Genomic DNA, 14,635 nt, shown 5'->3' with positions numbered 1-14,635 from the left:
CCTTTTCAAACCTCATCGGATTTCTTTTGGCCCAAACCTCCAATTTGTCTAGGTCACTCTGGACCCTATCTCTGCCCTCACTGTTCTCCCCCTATTTTAGTGTCATCTGTGAATTTGCTGAGGGTGCAATCCATCCCTTCATCCCTGCTCTCCCCAGGCCACTCCAGAACCCTAACCCATCTCCCTACCTTCAGTGGGTCCTTTATCCTCCATTGGCCATCTGGTTACACCCAGGGGAGGCGGGGGGAGGGGGATGGGATAGGGGCAGGACTTGGGCTGCTGATGAGGGGGTCATTAATAAAGATTTTGAACAAAACCGGCACCAGTACCACCCATTGGAGTATTCCACTTGATACTGACCGCCAACCAGACATCGAGCCGTTAATTACTACTCATTGAGCCTGACCATCTAGCCAGTTCAGTTATCCAATCCATACTTTACCTTGCTAGCAAGAGTACTGTTCCTGATATCTGAATGCCTGGAATTTTCCTCAGATTCATGCAGTGGTATGGCAGAGGCAATATTGTGTGCTTGGTTACCCTGGCAGCTATCGGTACAGCAAGCGGAAGCTATGTGAATTGGTTTCTTACTGTGCACTCTTGCTTTATTAACTTGAGGGAAAGTTATTTTTTTAAGGTCTGCTTTAATAGTTTCTGTGAGCACAGGATCTGTAATTGCAAGGGGAGGAGGTTTTTCCGCTTCTTTCTGACCTGTCGCCAGGCCAAAATCAATTTGGGAATAGAAAAGGCTGATTGTATGTCTCTGCCCTCCAATGTATTTACTGCCACTAGCTTTGATCTACATCCTCCCCACAAACTTCTCCTTTTGTGGCTTCTTCTTTCTCCCTCTGCTTAGCCAACTGTACATTCATCTCCCTACTGGCTTTACCCCTAAAGGTTTTTCACATCAGGGCCAAACCGAAATAATATGGTCTGATTCACAGAACCCTCCCCCTGTCAAGGCCCTGGCTGCCTTCTCACAGAATGAGATCAGAGGGAAGACACACAGCTCAGTAATAGAAAATACTTTCTAGCAAGTGTCTGAGAGACTGTAAATTTGTGTGAGAAATGGGTAACAGGTAACAGGCAGCACTGTTTACCCTCTGTGTAGGATGGAGACTTCACAGTGACTTCTACAACTAGCACTGGGAGTTACAGCATGTACACAAAAACATTGCACGAGGTACCATATCTCAAGCTTCCAGTCACAAATCCACAGTTGGGATACAGGAAAAACCTTCCCCTTTTCTCCCACTCCCCACTGCTTGTGCTCTGCCAACACCTACCCCAAGGGGTACAATGAGCCATCACTAGGGCTGCGTCTAGACTACATTCCTCTTTCGAAAGAGGAATGTGAATGAAGGCAATCGAAAATGCAGACGAAGTGCAGATTTACAAATCTCGTGCTTCATTTGCATAATTGCATCCAATCACTTTTTCGAAAAAGGTTTTTCCAAAAAAAAAAAAAAAAGAGGAATGTAGTCTAAATGCAGCCTAGGTGTGTGGTGCTTTTGGTAAGATGTGTGTGTTTGTGGAAGGGGAGAATGTCCATTCTGTGAAGCATCCAGAGTTGGAATCTGGCACCTCCAGTGTAGACCAGTGCTGTGTACTTTGTGTTAGAGCCCTTTGTGGGCTCATGCAGCAGTTTTGTTTACAGTGTCATACAATCATCATCCCTCTCTTGCCAGAGCAAAGAATGGGAAGGACTCTTCCCATGCAGAGATGGTCCCTCTCTCTAGAACTTCCTTCCTGTGCTCTTTTCAAATTATGCATCTGTTTATGGGCTAATTAGCTCATTAAGTTCCTAACCCTGGTCTGGCCTACTAATCAAGTACACACTAGATCAATTAGGCCTTCCCTTAGCTATCTAATTGGTGCTAAAAGTGACCAGAGTGCTGTGTAAAGCACTGTCTTTCAGCACTCTCCCATATCCCCATGAATTCACCTTCTATTCAGCACATTTCCAAAGCTTAAAGATATCCCCGATCTCCCCACCTGTCTCTTGGACTTGGTGTGAGACAAACCTTCCATTTGTGAGTTCTCCCTCTCTAGCCAATTGCTTGAGGGTGAAGGATGTGGGGGAGAAATATTAAATTAAAGAATCCTTCATCTATCAGATCACAATAACCTTTGACTAATCCATCACACTCTATAAGACACTGCAGGGGCGGGATGGAGCCTTGTGTGTGATATATGAAGGGTGAGACAGAAAGCGATGGAAGATAGCGAAGAGAGAAAGGAAACGAGGACTTAAACGGTGCACAGCAAAGAGAAAGAGAACCGCGTGCAGTCTACGGCCTTGAGATCCTGGGAGATTTTCACTAATGGTCTCCGCAAGTCTTATTATTTCATACATATTCTCACATCTCTGACAAAGATATTGCATAAATCACTTCTCCTTGTCCCGGGCTGACCTCTTAACCTCCAAGAGATAATGAGGCACTGCACCTAGCATCTCCTAATGCTGCCAAGATCTTTATCAAAGGACATTAATTCTCCACGATAACATCTCTATTTATTAATTCAAATTCCTTTAATTCTTCCCCAGCCTCCACTCAGCAGGCTGCCTTCACTTTTATTGCTAAAATTTCCTTGGAATTAGGGAAATTGGCGGACTATCCCCAGAAGGTGATTATCATTGGGAGCTGAAGTCTAAGTGTTCCTCTTGGCACTGGCAATCGCCTCCATGCTCAGATTTGCTTTTCAACTCATTACTGTTGGCAGGGGCTGCATTTTAGCAGAGGTGCTTGAGGGTTTGTATTTTCCATACCATCCGGCAAATCGTTTGTCATGGGTAATTTATTTGGCGCATTTTGCATTTGGGTGGGGGTTATCTTTGCCAGTTTCCTGAGAGCAGATTGTGATTTCCCAAATGCATGTGATTTGGAATAATTTGCCAGGTAGTATTGGAGGATAATTCTTGGGCTATTGGTAGGCGCATTTGGAAAATCCTCAACTCAAGTTGTTTCATTTGGGCATTGGGTGCACCAGGGATTTTGTCTCTGAGGGCCAGACTTCCAGCTGGTGTAGATGAGTTGAAGGTCACTGCAGTCAGTGGAGTTATGGCAGTTTACACCAGTGGAGAATCTGGCCTCTAGTGTACAAATTCCAAGGGTGCCAGTAATCTGGGGGAAGAAATATTAAGCTCCCATGAAAAGGACAACAAAGGTACAAGGGAACAGGCATATACATAAGCTCCCTTATACCAGAGATTAGCAGATGCTATGGGAGCTTGCCAGTGACTACATGCTTCTGTAGCACCTCCTTACATCCAGTCGTGGCACTGAAGGGTTCCTAGGCTTTAGCCCCTTAGCTTTACTCCCCATTCCACGAGGAGTAACGGTAGTTCGAACTAGGAAGCCTAGTTCGAACTACCTAGTTCGTGCCCCGTGTAGCCGCGCTGCACGGGGTTCGAACGAGCGGGGTTTTAAAAATGGCGGCGCCCCGCTTATGCAAATGAAGCCCGGGAAATTCAAATCCCGGGCTTCATCTGCAAGTGCGGTATGCCTACATTACCCTCCTAGTTCGAACTAGCGGGGTAGTGTAGACATACCCTATGGCACTGAGGGGCCCTTCCAGAGGCTAACCTTGGCAGACCAAATCCAGCCTGCAGGCCGGTATTTCCCCACCCCTGATTAAGAGACAGGCAGGAGAAGAGGGAATCCCAGGAAAGGAGTAAGGATTGTTTGTACTGATCAATGGCAGTTCATCTAGGAATAGATGGAACAAGAGGCCCTGATAAAGAAGATGAAGAGGGATTTAGAGAAGAGGACCAGAAATTCATTTATTTTCTTCAGGTACAAAGCTGTAGAGCCCAGCAGAGAATGGATTTTTTGAGCTAAAGGAGAATTCTTATTATTGCCAAATTTCCTGTGCTGGGATGGAACACAACATTCTCCAACCAATTCCAACCTTCCACGTAAAACACTGGACTGGGAGGCTGATCTTGGTTCATTTCGACCTTTGCCACAAAATCCCCGTTTGTGCTTAGGGAAATCTCTGTGTGCCTCAATTCCTCATCTGTAAAATGGGGATTATGATACTTCACTTGGCTCTTTTTCAGGGCAGGAACAATCTCCGTTTTCTGTACCACTGATGTGGTTTCTAGTTGCTACGGCAATACTACTAATAAAAATTAGGCAATGAAGAAAGCATGTTTTTCTCTTATCGCTGTGCATTATGTCCCATAAGATACTTATCACTTGCTTACCTGACAGCTAGAGGTGGAGAATCAAGATAAAAATCAGAATATCTGAACTCTAGCTTGTCATGTGACTAGATCATTTTTGCTCTGGGGCCTTTCTCCTCTCTCAATTCTAGCATAACTCCTGTTGACGTCAATGGATTTTTTTTCTTTTGCAATTAGGGGTGAGAGAAAACCCCCACAAGACTGCAGTTCTACAACCTTTTCCTTCCTTGTCCATCAACTGCTGAGTAAGCGTGACCTTGTTTTCTTTAGACAAATACCTTGTGAGTGAATGCAGGATGTTGAATTGAAACAATGGTAGTTAAGGCAAGGAATTCTTAGATAGACTGTGGTCCAGTTTTCAACTCCACAGAGATAATTGTTCAATATCATATTGCTAGAACCTGCCATTTTAATGAGTTTGTACACAAAAGACAACAAACCTTTGCCTCAAATTCAAACACAACTTTTTCTGAGGTTCCAAATATTCAGTGAACTACTTGTTTTATTACTACACTTCTCCATGTGTCCAGTTTCATTTAGAAGGCTGCATAAGAAAGCAAGCCTTGGAAGCTGAAACACCATCAGAAACATCTGTTCTCAAGAGACACCCGGCCCAGCTTTGCAAATTCAAAAGATCTGGATAACTGAGAATTCTTGTATGCCTAGATATGTGCAATCAAATCCGCAAACACTATAGGTTTGTTTTTACAAGTGTTGATATACTATGAGTCGTAACAACACTGATCAATGAAAATTCTCTAGTCTGGGCCATTGTATGTTGGTGCTAGATCTCAATGCATATCAATTTTTGAAATACTGGGACTGGTTATCCTTTCACTCACACTAGTTAGCTTATATTGCCTTCCGAAGAATAACTCGTGCTGGAGGAATTCATTGACTAACAGTGAGTTTCTGTGGATAAAAAACACTCTCCCCTTCATGCGGGACTGGGGGGGTTTGTGTTTTCACTATGCTGGAGTTTGTCCTTGGTGTGAGATATAAGAGCAAAATTCACCTCTTTGGCAGATGGAAATATGTCTGGGTCATGTGTGGGGGGGGGGAGGGGGGGCTGAACACAAATGTCTCCTGCCTGAACTAAAGATCCAGATGTCTAAAATGTCTGTTTGTGACTTAGCCACTAGAGAGGGGCACTGTCGGGGGCATTAGTCACTTATTTCTCCTGTTGATTGTAAATTATGACTGATTCTGCAATCACAGCACACAATGAGAAATACAAACTCACAGACATTACTCTGTGTGAGAAAGGGGTGCACAACTGGTCACCTACATTTTTCTTTGATTTTGCCAAAAGAACCAGAAGCCTTTTTTTGCCATAGGCATCTATAAAGTAAATGATGCTATCTGTGTGTGTGTGTGTGTGTGTGTGTGTGTGTGTGTGTGTGTGTGTGTGCGTCTCCATGTAGCTGTGTCTATATCTGAGTCTGCATGTGTGCCTGTGTGTTTGTCTTGACTGAGTGAATCACTCTACCTGCTGTAGTGTAAAACAGCAAACATTAGTAAAACTGATAATAAGCCTAGTGTTGGTGATTCAACCAAAGCAAGCACATCTGTCACTGAGGAACAGGCTGCCAGGTTTTTCATCAAGGGAAATACAATTGAATAATAATGTAGTAAAAGGTAAAGCAGCTTCAGCGGAGCTTTCTGCCAAATGAAACCAAGCAATGAATAAATAGATAGATAAATAAAAGTGATACCAACACAAAACGTAGCACTCTCCCCACCACCCCCAAATACAAATTCCCTAACCATGGGCACGGGGTGGCTAAACCACCACACACCTGCAGCATGAGTGCCTGATTCAGACGGTGGGGAGAGTGAACGTGAGTGGGTGGGAGAGCAGCCAGGGTGCCAGCAAGATCCCGGTTCTGGGAACACGAAATCTTCTTAGTGCCAATAACAGAAGAAGAAACTGGATGGGAGGGGGAAGTGCTTTCAAATGGCTGATTCTCCAGTGCCACCTGGTCACTTTGCAATGCTCTGGCAGGGACAAGCAGCCATAGCTCTGCCTCGCTTATATAGGAAAACCATCTACCCCATCCCGCCCCTTGGGGCTCCGTCCTGGGGAAGAGGGCCCATAACTGTGGTGGCCCTAATCTCCAGCAAGCTCTGGCCATTGTAACAAATCCTCCAGGCCATCTGCAACTCCAGCTAGGGCTGATGGAGGGAGGGAGGCAAAGGAGGAACCTGTGTCAGGGCCTGGCGATTCAAAAGGGCCCAGGTCTCCAGATTGTCACTGCCACTTCCATGACAGCAGCCGTGGCCGAAGCCCTGGGCCCTTTAAATTGCTTTCAGAGCTCTAGGCAGCACTGCAGGCTGGGTGGGGGAGGCTAATTCCTCAGCCCTGTCCTGCCCCTTTCACCAAAGACACCACTCCTCCTGGGGGGCCTGGAGCTGAACACCGCCCCCCCCCACACACACACCTTCCCCTAAGCCCGGCGATAGTCTGTTGCCAGCGCTGTTCCCAGCTATAGCAGGCAAGTTTGCATGACAGACTCTTCAGAGCTAGAAATGAAACATTTTAGGGAATTGTACATACTCAGGTACATTTACACTGCAGTAGAAGAGCCACAGCACAGCTGCAGGTGCCCTGGGTCAGCTAAGGCAGGCTTGCAGAGTTGAAAGGTTCAGTGTAGATGTTTGGGTCTGGGGGTGGGGGGAAGTGCACGAAGTTTCCTCCGTCCTACTGCCACCCCCAATTAGGATGCATAGGGGGAATCTCTGGAGGGCGGCAAAGACTTCACACACTTCCCCCACCCCCAGACCAATCAAGGTCTGTGGGTGGGGAAGCAGGGAAGTATCCTGGACCCGTCCCTTCTGCTTGAGGCCCCACCCCTTCCAGTGCCGCTCAGGGCCACTTCAAAATGTGGCCCCCAGCAAAAAATTATTGCTCACCCCTAGTTTACAAGTATGTTATACTTGCATTGCTCTTTCCCACAGTTGCTGCAAGACTGCTTCCCATTTCACCATGGGTATGGTGACCATATTTTCTGAACCAAAATTAGGGACACGTTAGCCACACCCCCTGACCTTCATTAGCTGCACCCTTGACTCCCATTAGCCACACCCCTGGTCCCATTAGCCACACCCCCTGACACCCGTTAGCCACACCTCCTAACACAAGAAGTCTCATCCCTGGAGGTAGTACTCCCAGGATCAAGATGGACACATGAGCATAAGTAAAGGCTGTTGTGTGACCTCTCTAAGAACTCGCACCATCCTCTACCAATAGGGATGGGTTTGGTCCCCACAGAGTACCCAATGCAACTACCCTGCAATTACATTAACCCAGCTTGCATTGCATTAACTCAGTGGGAGGGCTTGGGCACCCTTGAGACATAGGATGGTTAAGGGAGGCCCTGAATGGAGGCTAGCTGGCCAGGTTCCTCCAGTGGTGCAGTGGCAAAGGTATTTGTCTCCTGAGCAAGAGGTTGAGGGCTTGAACCACCCCCACCATGGGGTTATTTTCCTCCCATGAGCAGAGTGAATTTTGTCTTGTGCACCACTATTGAATTCATGTGCACTTGTTTGGATGTGCCACTTTGGCACCCAATTTATTAATAAATATCTTATACACCTCTCCATTTTCCCTCTGCTGCCATGTCTCCCACTCTCTCCTCAATCCATCTGCTCCCCTGATGCCTTCTGCCCCCACCCTTCACCCTCGTCTGCTGTCCTGGCTCCTGCCCTTCTCACTCCCCTCAGTTCTTTGGGGACCTGCCTCTCTCCCCATCCTCCTTGATCCCTGCCCCAGCCCATTTCTTCCCTCTACCCACTTGTCCTGCCTCTCTCCTCTGTTGCCCGTCCCTCCCTTCCATGTGTCTGCCCTTCTGCTTCACCCCCACAATCCCTTGGCATCTGCACCTTTCCTTACCCCTGCACCTTCCTGGTGCCTCCCCCTGCCCTCAGTGTCCCTGCCCTCTTTGCTCTCTTTTTCCCTGGTGCCCACCCCCTCACCACTCTCTTTCCCAGTTCCCCTGGTGCCCCTCTGTGTCCTCTCACATGACTTGCTCCATCTCCTGCCTTCCTCATGCCCACCCCTCCCTTTAACCCCTCTTCTCCTGGCACCCACTCCTCCCCTCTCCTCTTCCTTCCTCTTTCCCCTATGGTCTCTCCCCTCTCCTATCTCATCCTTTCCCCTCCCTTCATTCATCTCCACTGACACCTTCCCTCCCTTCCCCCTTCCTGCCCTTTTCCTCGCTGTCTTCTCTTGGCCCCCTGGAAGTTGTCTCTCCTACACCCTGCCCTTTGGTTCCTTCCCCTTTCTTCTCCTGCCCTGGCCCCTTCCTTTCCTCTCTGCACAAGCCCCTTCCTCTCCTCACCACCACCTCCCCCTTAGTTCTTTCCCTACCGCTTCCCTCACCGTCTGCCTTCGAAGTGGAAAGCAGTTTGTAGGGGCTGGAGCAGGAGCTGTGGTGCTATTTTTAGTACCGCGGTCTGGCCCCAGAAGCCCCCGCAGCTCCAGTCCCAGCTGCTCCTGGGGTGGGATCACATGCCTGGACTGGAGCAGAGGCTACCCGCAGTGCTATTTTTGTACTGTAGTCCCAGTTCCTGCGAGTGGCCTGGCTCCAGCTGGAGTCAAGCGGCGGTCACATGACAGCTGCTGCTTGACTCCAGCTGGATCTAGGGTGGCCTGTGGGAATCTGGACCGTGGTACTAAAAATATCACTGTGGGCGGCACCTGCTGCAGTTCTGGCACCTGCCAAGTCCGCGTACACTCCACCCCCCACCGCCCTTGTGTGGCTCCTGCCAGGGCTCCAGAGAGCATCTCCACCAGGGTTTGCCTGGACCCACCTGGCCCCCCCTGCAGCGCTGGTGCAGCAGCTGTACTAACAAGCAGCCCACAGAAGGAGGAAGCAATGCCGCTGGACCTGGACCCCATGCAGCAGAAGCAATCCCGCAGGGGGAGGGAGAGGCTGCATGCCACCGGAAGCCGGCCTGGTTGCCCACTGGCAAAGCTCCCTATGTGCCTTGTTGGAGGTGGGGGAGGCTGCTGGGGAGCAATGGCACAGAGCTATTTCTTGGTTGCTGCTTCCTGCAAGCCGGTGTCCCCATCAAGTACTGAAATGTCCGGCGCGGCTTTCTGGGACATTTCACTACCTGATGGGGCACCAGGACAGAGTATTTAAATTCGCAACTGTCCTGGAAAAATTGGGGTGTATAATCAGCGATGTAACCATGAGCTTTTTTACACTGCTCTCATGGTACATAGGGGCCTTAAGGTGAGCATAAATGAAACTGAGAGCGGAGCGCCTCCCTTTTTGCTGCCACTTATACACACAAAATCAGATCCTATTTGTCTCTGAGGCTGTAATTCTGGCACCTTCTCTTAACCCTAAAAAAATACAGACTAAGTATTAGCAGACTATATACTTTTCTTTCTCTGGGTGAGCTGTTCTGTTGGGCACACACTTTATGAACATCACATCTATTACTTCACTCAAACTCCTCTTTCCCTTGCACCCTGGGCAGCTCTTTTCTCTTCTCTTCTGTTTAGCTCCCATTTGAATTACTTTTACCGGAGGGGCAGACAAACACCTTTTAAGCATTCGTGGTTAGCATTCACTTGGCTTGTGAAACGGCTGCTGGGTTGGAGATAAAACACACACACACGCAAATGCTCAGACCCCTTCTGGCTGGAGCAGGGAGGGTGAAAGAAACCTTTCGAATGTTTGCAGTTGAGCCGGATTTGCAAAAGCGACCTTACAAAACCCACGACAACCAGAATGGCGTCAGTTCTGCTGGGCTGAAAAGAAGCCCCCCTGGAAATTTCATTTTAAAACACACCTTGCCATCGCCTCCACTCAGCACGGAAACTGCTCCTGCAAGCAGCTCCAGCAGCGCTACCAGAGCCAGCCAGCTGACCCCCTTCCCTCCCACCTTCCCCTCCCCCGCATCTTCTCAGCAGCAAGATCAATACATTCTGCCCAGGTTATCAAACATGCTGCAAATATTCAGGCTGATAAATAGCCTTAGATGGCAATGGGAGACAATAAAGCTTGCATTGTTAGCACAGCAAATGCTTTTTAATTTCCCCCAAACAGAATGATAAATGACACCCAGTTGTAAGGACGTGGCATGTGTATATGCGGTGGAGGGGAGAGCTATTTGACTGGGTGTGCTGAACTGAAACTGTTGATCAGCAAAGGAAAATGAATGACCGGGCATAAAGGTGAAGAAAGACTAAAAAGAAAAGCCAGAGCAGATTGTGGTGATGTCACAGCTCCAGGTACACCTGACGGGTGCTGTATTTACACATTACTATGCGTTACCATTTCATACAAACACAAATTATTTTTACAGCCCCTACTAAATCCACAGGTAGTAAACCTTTCTGCAGTGCTTTGATTCCAAGGTGCTGCATTCTTCTTCGCCCAGAGGCCCAACCTATGAGTCCAACTATGACAGATGGGGAGTGCTGGGAAAGGGGGAAAAGGATGCAAACACTGCCCCTCCCCATTTATGCCCAAGGAAGGCCAGTCTGTTCATACTCACCTATGGTTCATATACAGTGATATGGTGAAAAGGGGAGGTTAGACACAGTTAGACATTGTTATTCCTCCTTGTGACGGGGAAGAAGCTCCCCGCACTGACATCCGCGCCCTCGGTGAGGCGCTGGGCGGCGCGGCTGGGCCGAGCCCCGAGGAAGGCGCTCAGCGGGAGCCTGGTCCGTGGGCCAAGGAGGCAGACGGGCGGGGGCGCGTGGCAGCGGGCAGGCTGGACGCAGCAGGCAGTAGGACCCGGGAGGAGGCGGACGGGAGATGCGGGGAGGAGCAGCACGTCCCGGGCGTGCCGGCTCAAAAGGGGGAGGGGCCGGAAGGGACGGGGGCCGCCGGCATTACCTCTGCCCCCGCAGGCAACCCGGAGCGAGGGACTGGAGGAACCGGAGGACCGGAGGCGGAGAGCCGGACCCCTGCAGCCCCGACCCAGGGGAAGACCTCCCACCCCGGGGACCCGAGGACTGGGACAGGAGGCGGACGGCTCCGACCCCCTGACCTGAGGTGGACAGAGGGCCAGGCCCGCCGGAGGGCAAAATCCCGTTGCCGGTTCGTGAGCGGGGCCAAGGGTGGGGAGCCCCTCACTGCCCACTGGCTGAGAGTAAGCCAGGGCGCAGTGGCTGCTGCCCCAGGAGCAGAGACAAAAAGGGCAGAGACCCAGAGGAAGAGACTGAGGGTTAAAGGCGCAGGCGAGCGGAGAACCGGGGGACCCCGCAGTCCGGTCCGCTCGACCTCGCCACACTGGTGGAGAATGTGGGCACCCCTCACAATAGGGTGAACCCCCCCCCCCAAAAAAAAGAGAAAAGGAAAAAAAATTCTTCTGGTGTTGATGGGTGGTGGATTAAGACCACAGGAGTAAGCTAGCATGGAGGTGGGGGAATTACTGAAATGGTTGGTGGACAACCAACAACAGCAGCAGCAGCAGCAGCTGCAGCTGATCCAGCAGCTCACGGACCAGCAACAGCTGGTTCGGGAGGTTTTAGAGCAGCAGAAGCAGCCGGGGGCCATGACAACCCCAGTGGGGGCCAGTGGGGCAGCCCTGGTGCTACCATTACGGCTGGTAAAAATGACAGCCGAGGACGACCCAGAGGCCTTCCTGGTGACGTTCGAGAGGGTGGCCACAGTCGCCCGTTGGCCAGAGGAACAGTGGGCAACTCTCCTGGCACCCTACCTCACGGGCCCGGCCCAGGGGGCATATAGGGGCTTAGCCACACGAGATGCCCTACACTATCATAAAGTAAAGGAGGCCATCCTCGACCAGGCAGGGGTTACCCCGGAAACCCACAGACAGAAATTCCGGGCCGAGAGGTACCGGCCAGGGGAGCGGCCCCGAGCTGTGGTCCAACGCTTAAAAGAGGCCGCCACTCGCTGGCTGGACCCCGAGCGGCGGACCGCGGCCCAGGTGGTCGATATGATCGTATTAGACCAGTTTTTACAGATCCTCCCCCCCGAAGGACGGATGTGAGTACGGCGCCATCAGCCCACCACCCTCGGAGAAGCTGTCACGATCATGGAAAACTACCTGGCGGCCGAGGGAGAGGAAGACTGGAGGCAGGGCGCCAAGAACCAGAACCGGAGTCCCGGGGGGCACGCCCCACTAAAGGTCGAGGAACAGGGGCCAGCCCACCCATCCTGTGGGCACGCTGGGGAGCGGAGGCAGACCCACGGCGTCGGGGAGCCCGGAGGCAACGGCACCCGGAGGGGCCGGGGGACCTCCCCCAGCCCGGCGGAACCAGGGAAGCACGGCGCATGCTTCGAGTGCGGCCAAGAAGGGCACTTCCGTAGAGAATGCCCCTTCATGGACTGCTCGGTCGGGCGGGCCTCAACCACTGGGAAGCGACCCCCACGCGCAGGACCACCACGACTCACCCTGCAAGTAAGCCTTGACGGGCGGGCAACCGGGGCCCTAGTGGACTCAGGCTGCAACCAGACCCGGATACGCGAGGAGGAGGCACCGAGGGGAAGAGAGGGGGGTCCTCCCGTTACAGTGCAGTGCATCCACGGGGAGGTGCGGCGGTACCCGACCCGTTGGGTGCAGATTGGCGAAGGGCCAAGCCGAACGCGTTGCCGAGTGGCGGTGGCCCCGCACCTGGCTTACCCCGTGATCTTGGGGCGAGACTGGCCGGGCTTCCGGCAAGCCATCCAGCAATGGGGGTGGACCCCAGGCGGGGCGGTACCCCCCGTGGCTCCAGAGGTTGGGGACCAGGACGGGCCAACCGAGGCCCAGGCAGGCGAAACCCCGCCGCCAGGAGCTCCCGGCAGCAGGATTGGAGAAGGAGAGGACTTCTTACGAGAGCAGCGGGAGGACCGCTCACTGGCCCACGCATGGGAGCAGGCCCAGGCGGAGACACCCCCAGGATGCCCGCTCACCCAGAGCCCGCGGTTCGAGGTAAGAGCAGACCGGCTGTACCACGTGGCCACCCGGCCGGGGGAAGGGGGCGAAAACTGGCAGCTGCTAGTGCCGGCTCGGTTCAGGTGGCAAGTCCTCGATCTGGCGCACGCAAATCCCTGGGCTGGACACCTGGGGGTAGAAAAGACGTCACAGAGGGTCCTACAATGATTCTATTGGCCGGGAATCCACAAGGAGATCAAGGACTTCTGTACGTCCTGCCCCATGTGCCAGCGGGCCGGGAGCATGGGGGTGCCGAGAGCCCCCCTGGTACCACTACCCGTGGTAGACACCCCTTTCAAGCGGGTGGCCTTGGACCTGGTGGGCCCTCTAGAACTATCCAAGAGGGGCAACCAGTATGTCCTTGTTCTCATCGACTATGCAACCCGCTACCCAGAAGCCGTGCTGCTAAGGAACACGAAGGCCCCAGGACTTGCAGCAGAGCTGGTCAAGATCTTTGCCCGCGTGGACATACCGCGGGAGATCCTGACGGACCAGGGGACAAATGTATCGGGGCGGGTCATGACTGAACTATGTAAGTTGCTTCAGGTGAAAAAACTGCGGACCTCCGTCTACCACCTCCAGACCGACAGGCTGGTGGAGCGTTTTAACAAGACACCAAAAACGATGCTGAGAAAGTTGGTGGGAGTGGATCCCCGGGAGTGGGACCGTTTCCTGCCCGCCCTCCTGTTCGCGGTATAGGAAGTGCCGCAGGCTTCAACCGGCTTCTCAACGTTTGAGCTGTTGTACGGCAGGCAGCCAAGGGGCATCCTCGACCTCCTGAAGGAGGGATGGGAGGAGCAAGACTCCCGCACGAAGTGATGTTTTGTTCGGATGAAAAAATGACCATAAAACCAAATGTTATTTTCATTCTTTGGCTACTTTTCTCTTCAAATATTGTGGGACCTCGCCAAAAGTGGGGGTGGGCTTTTTTAGTTTCTTTTGTGGGAAAAAAAAATCCATGTTCCAATGACACATGCCATCAAAAACTGATTCAATCACAATTTTTTTTAAACCACTCTTGTTACAAATACTAAATTCGTTAAAGGCAGTGAAAATGGGCACCACACAGAGAAAGGGGTACTCATGCAAAAACGCAAGAAAAGTTGTGTTTGCTCCTCCAATTTTTCCTTGGGGGATTTAATGAGTTTGAAAGATTAACAGCTCTGGGTTATGCCTACACAGCAGCATTATTTCTGAATAAGGAATTCTGGAAGAGATTTTCCTGAATAGCTTATTTCAAAATAGCACATCTACACACAAAATGTGTTTCAAAATAGTGCTTAGCTATTTCAAAATAGCACGTCCACACTGATTGGATGCTGAATTGCATTTAAGGCCACCCGGAAGCAGTTCAGGCAGGGCATCAGGTCAGTAGTTGCTTCGTGTGGCTGCTGCTTGGGACTGGGACTAGGGGCTGCCCCAAGACTATGCCCATGCCCATGCGCTGTCCCCTGCCTCCTTCTAGAGTGCACAATGTGTGTGTGAGGGTGGGGGGGAGAAATGTCCCCTGCCTCCTTTTAGAGGTGGCTTGTGGAGGGA

General features: G+C 51.4%; 1 protein-coding gene across 1 annotated transcript; it reads left to right on the top strand.

Moving 5' to 3' along the window:
* The first annotated feature begins 11,553 nt into the window (after positions 1 to 11,553).
* On the top strand, positions 11,554 to 13,957 carry LOC142819360 (uncharacterized). The gene is made up of 2 exons (XM_075905820.1): positions 11,554 to 13,093; positions 13,643 to 13,957. The coding sequence occupies exons 1-2, from the start codon at positions 12,215 to 12,217 to the stop codon at positions 13,793 to 13,795; spliced, it is 1,032 nt and encodes a 343-aa protein (XP_075761935.1). The 5' UTR covers positions 11,554 to 12,214; the 3' UTR covers positions 13,796 to 13,957.
* The last annotated feature ends 678 nt before the right edge of the window (positions 13,958 to 14,635 follow it).

Source organism: Pelodiscus sinensis, chromosome 22, assembly GCF_049634645.1.
Source record: "Pelodiscus sinensis isolate JC-2024 chromosome 22, ASM4963464v1, whole genome shotgun sequence".
Lineage (NCBI taxonomy): Eukaryota > Metazoa > Chordata > Testudines > Trionychidae > Pelodiscus > Pelodiscus sinensis.
This window is presented reverse-complemented; position numbering and strand designations above follow the sequence as displayed.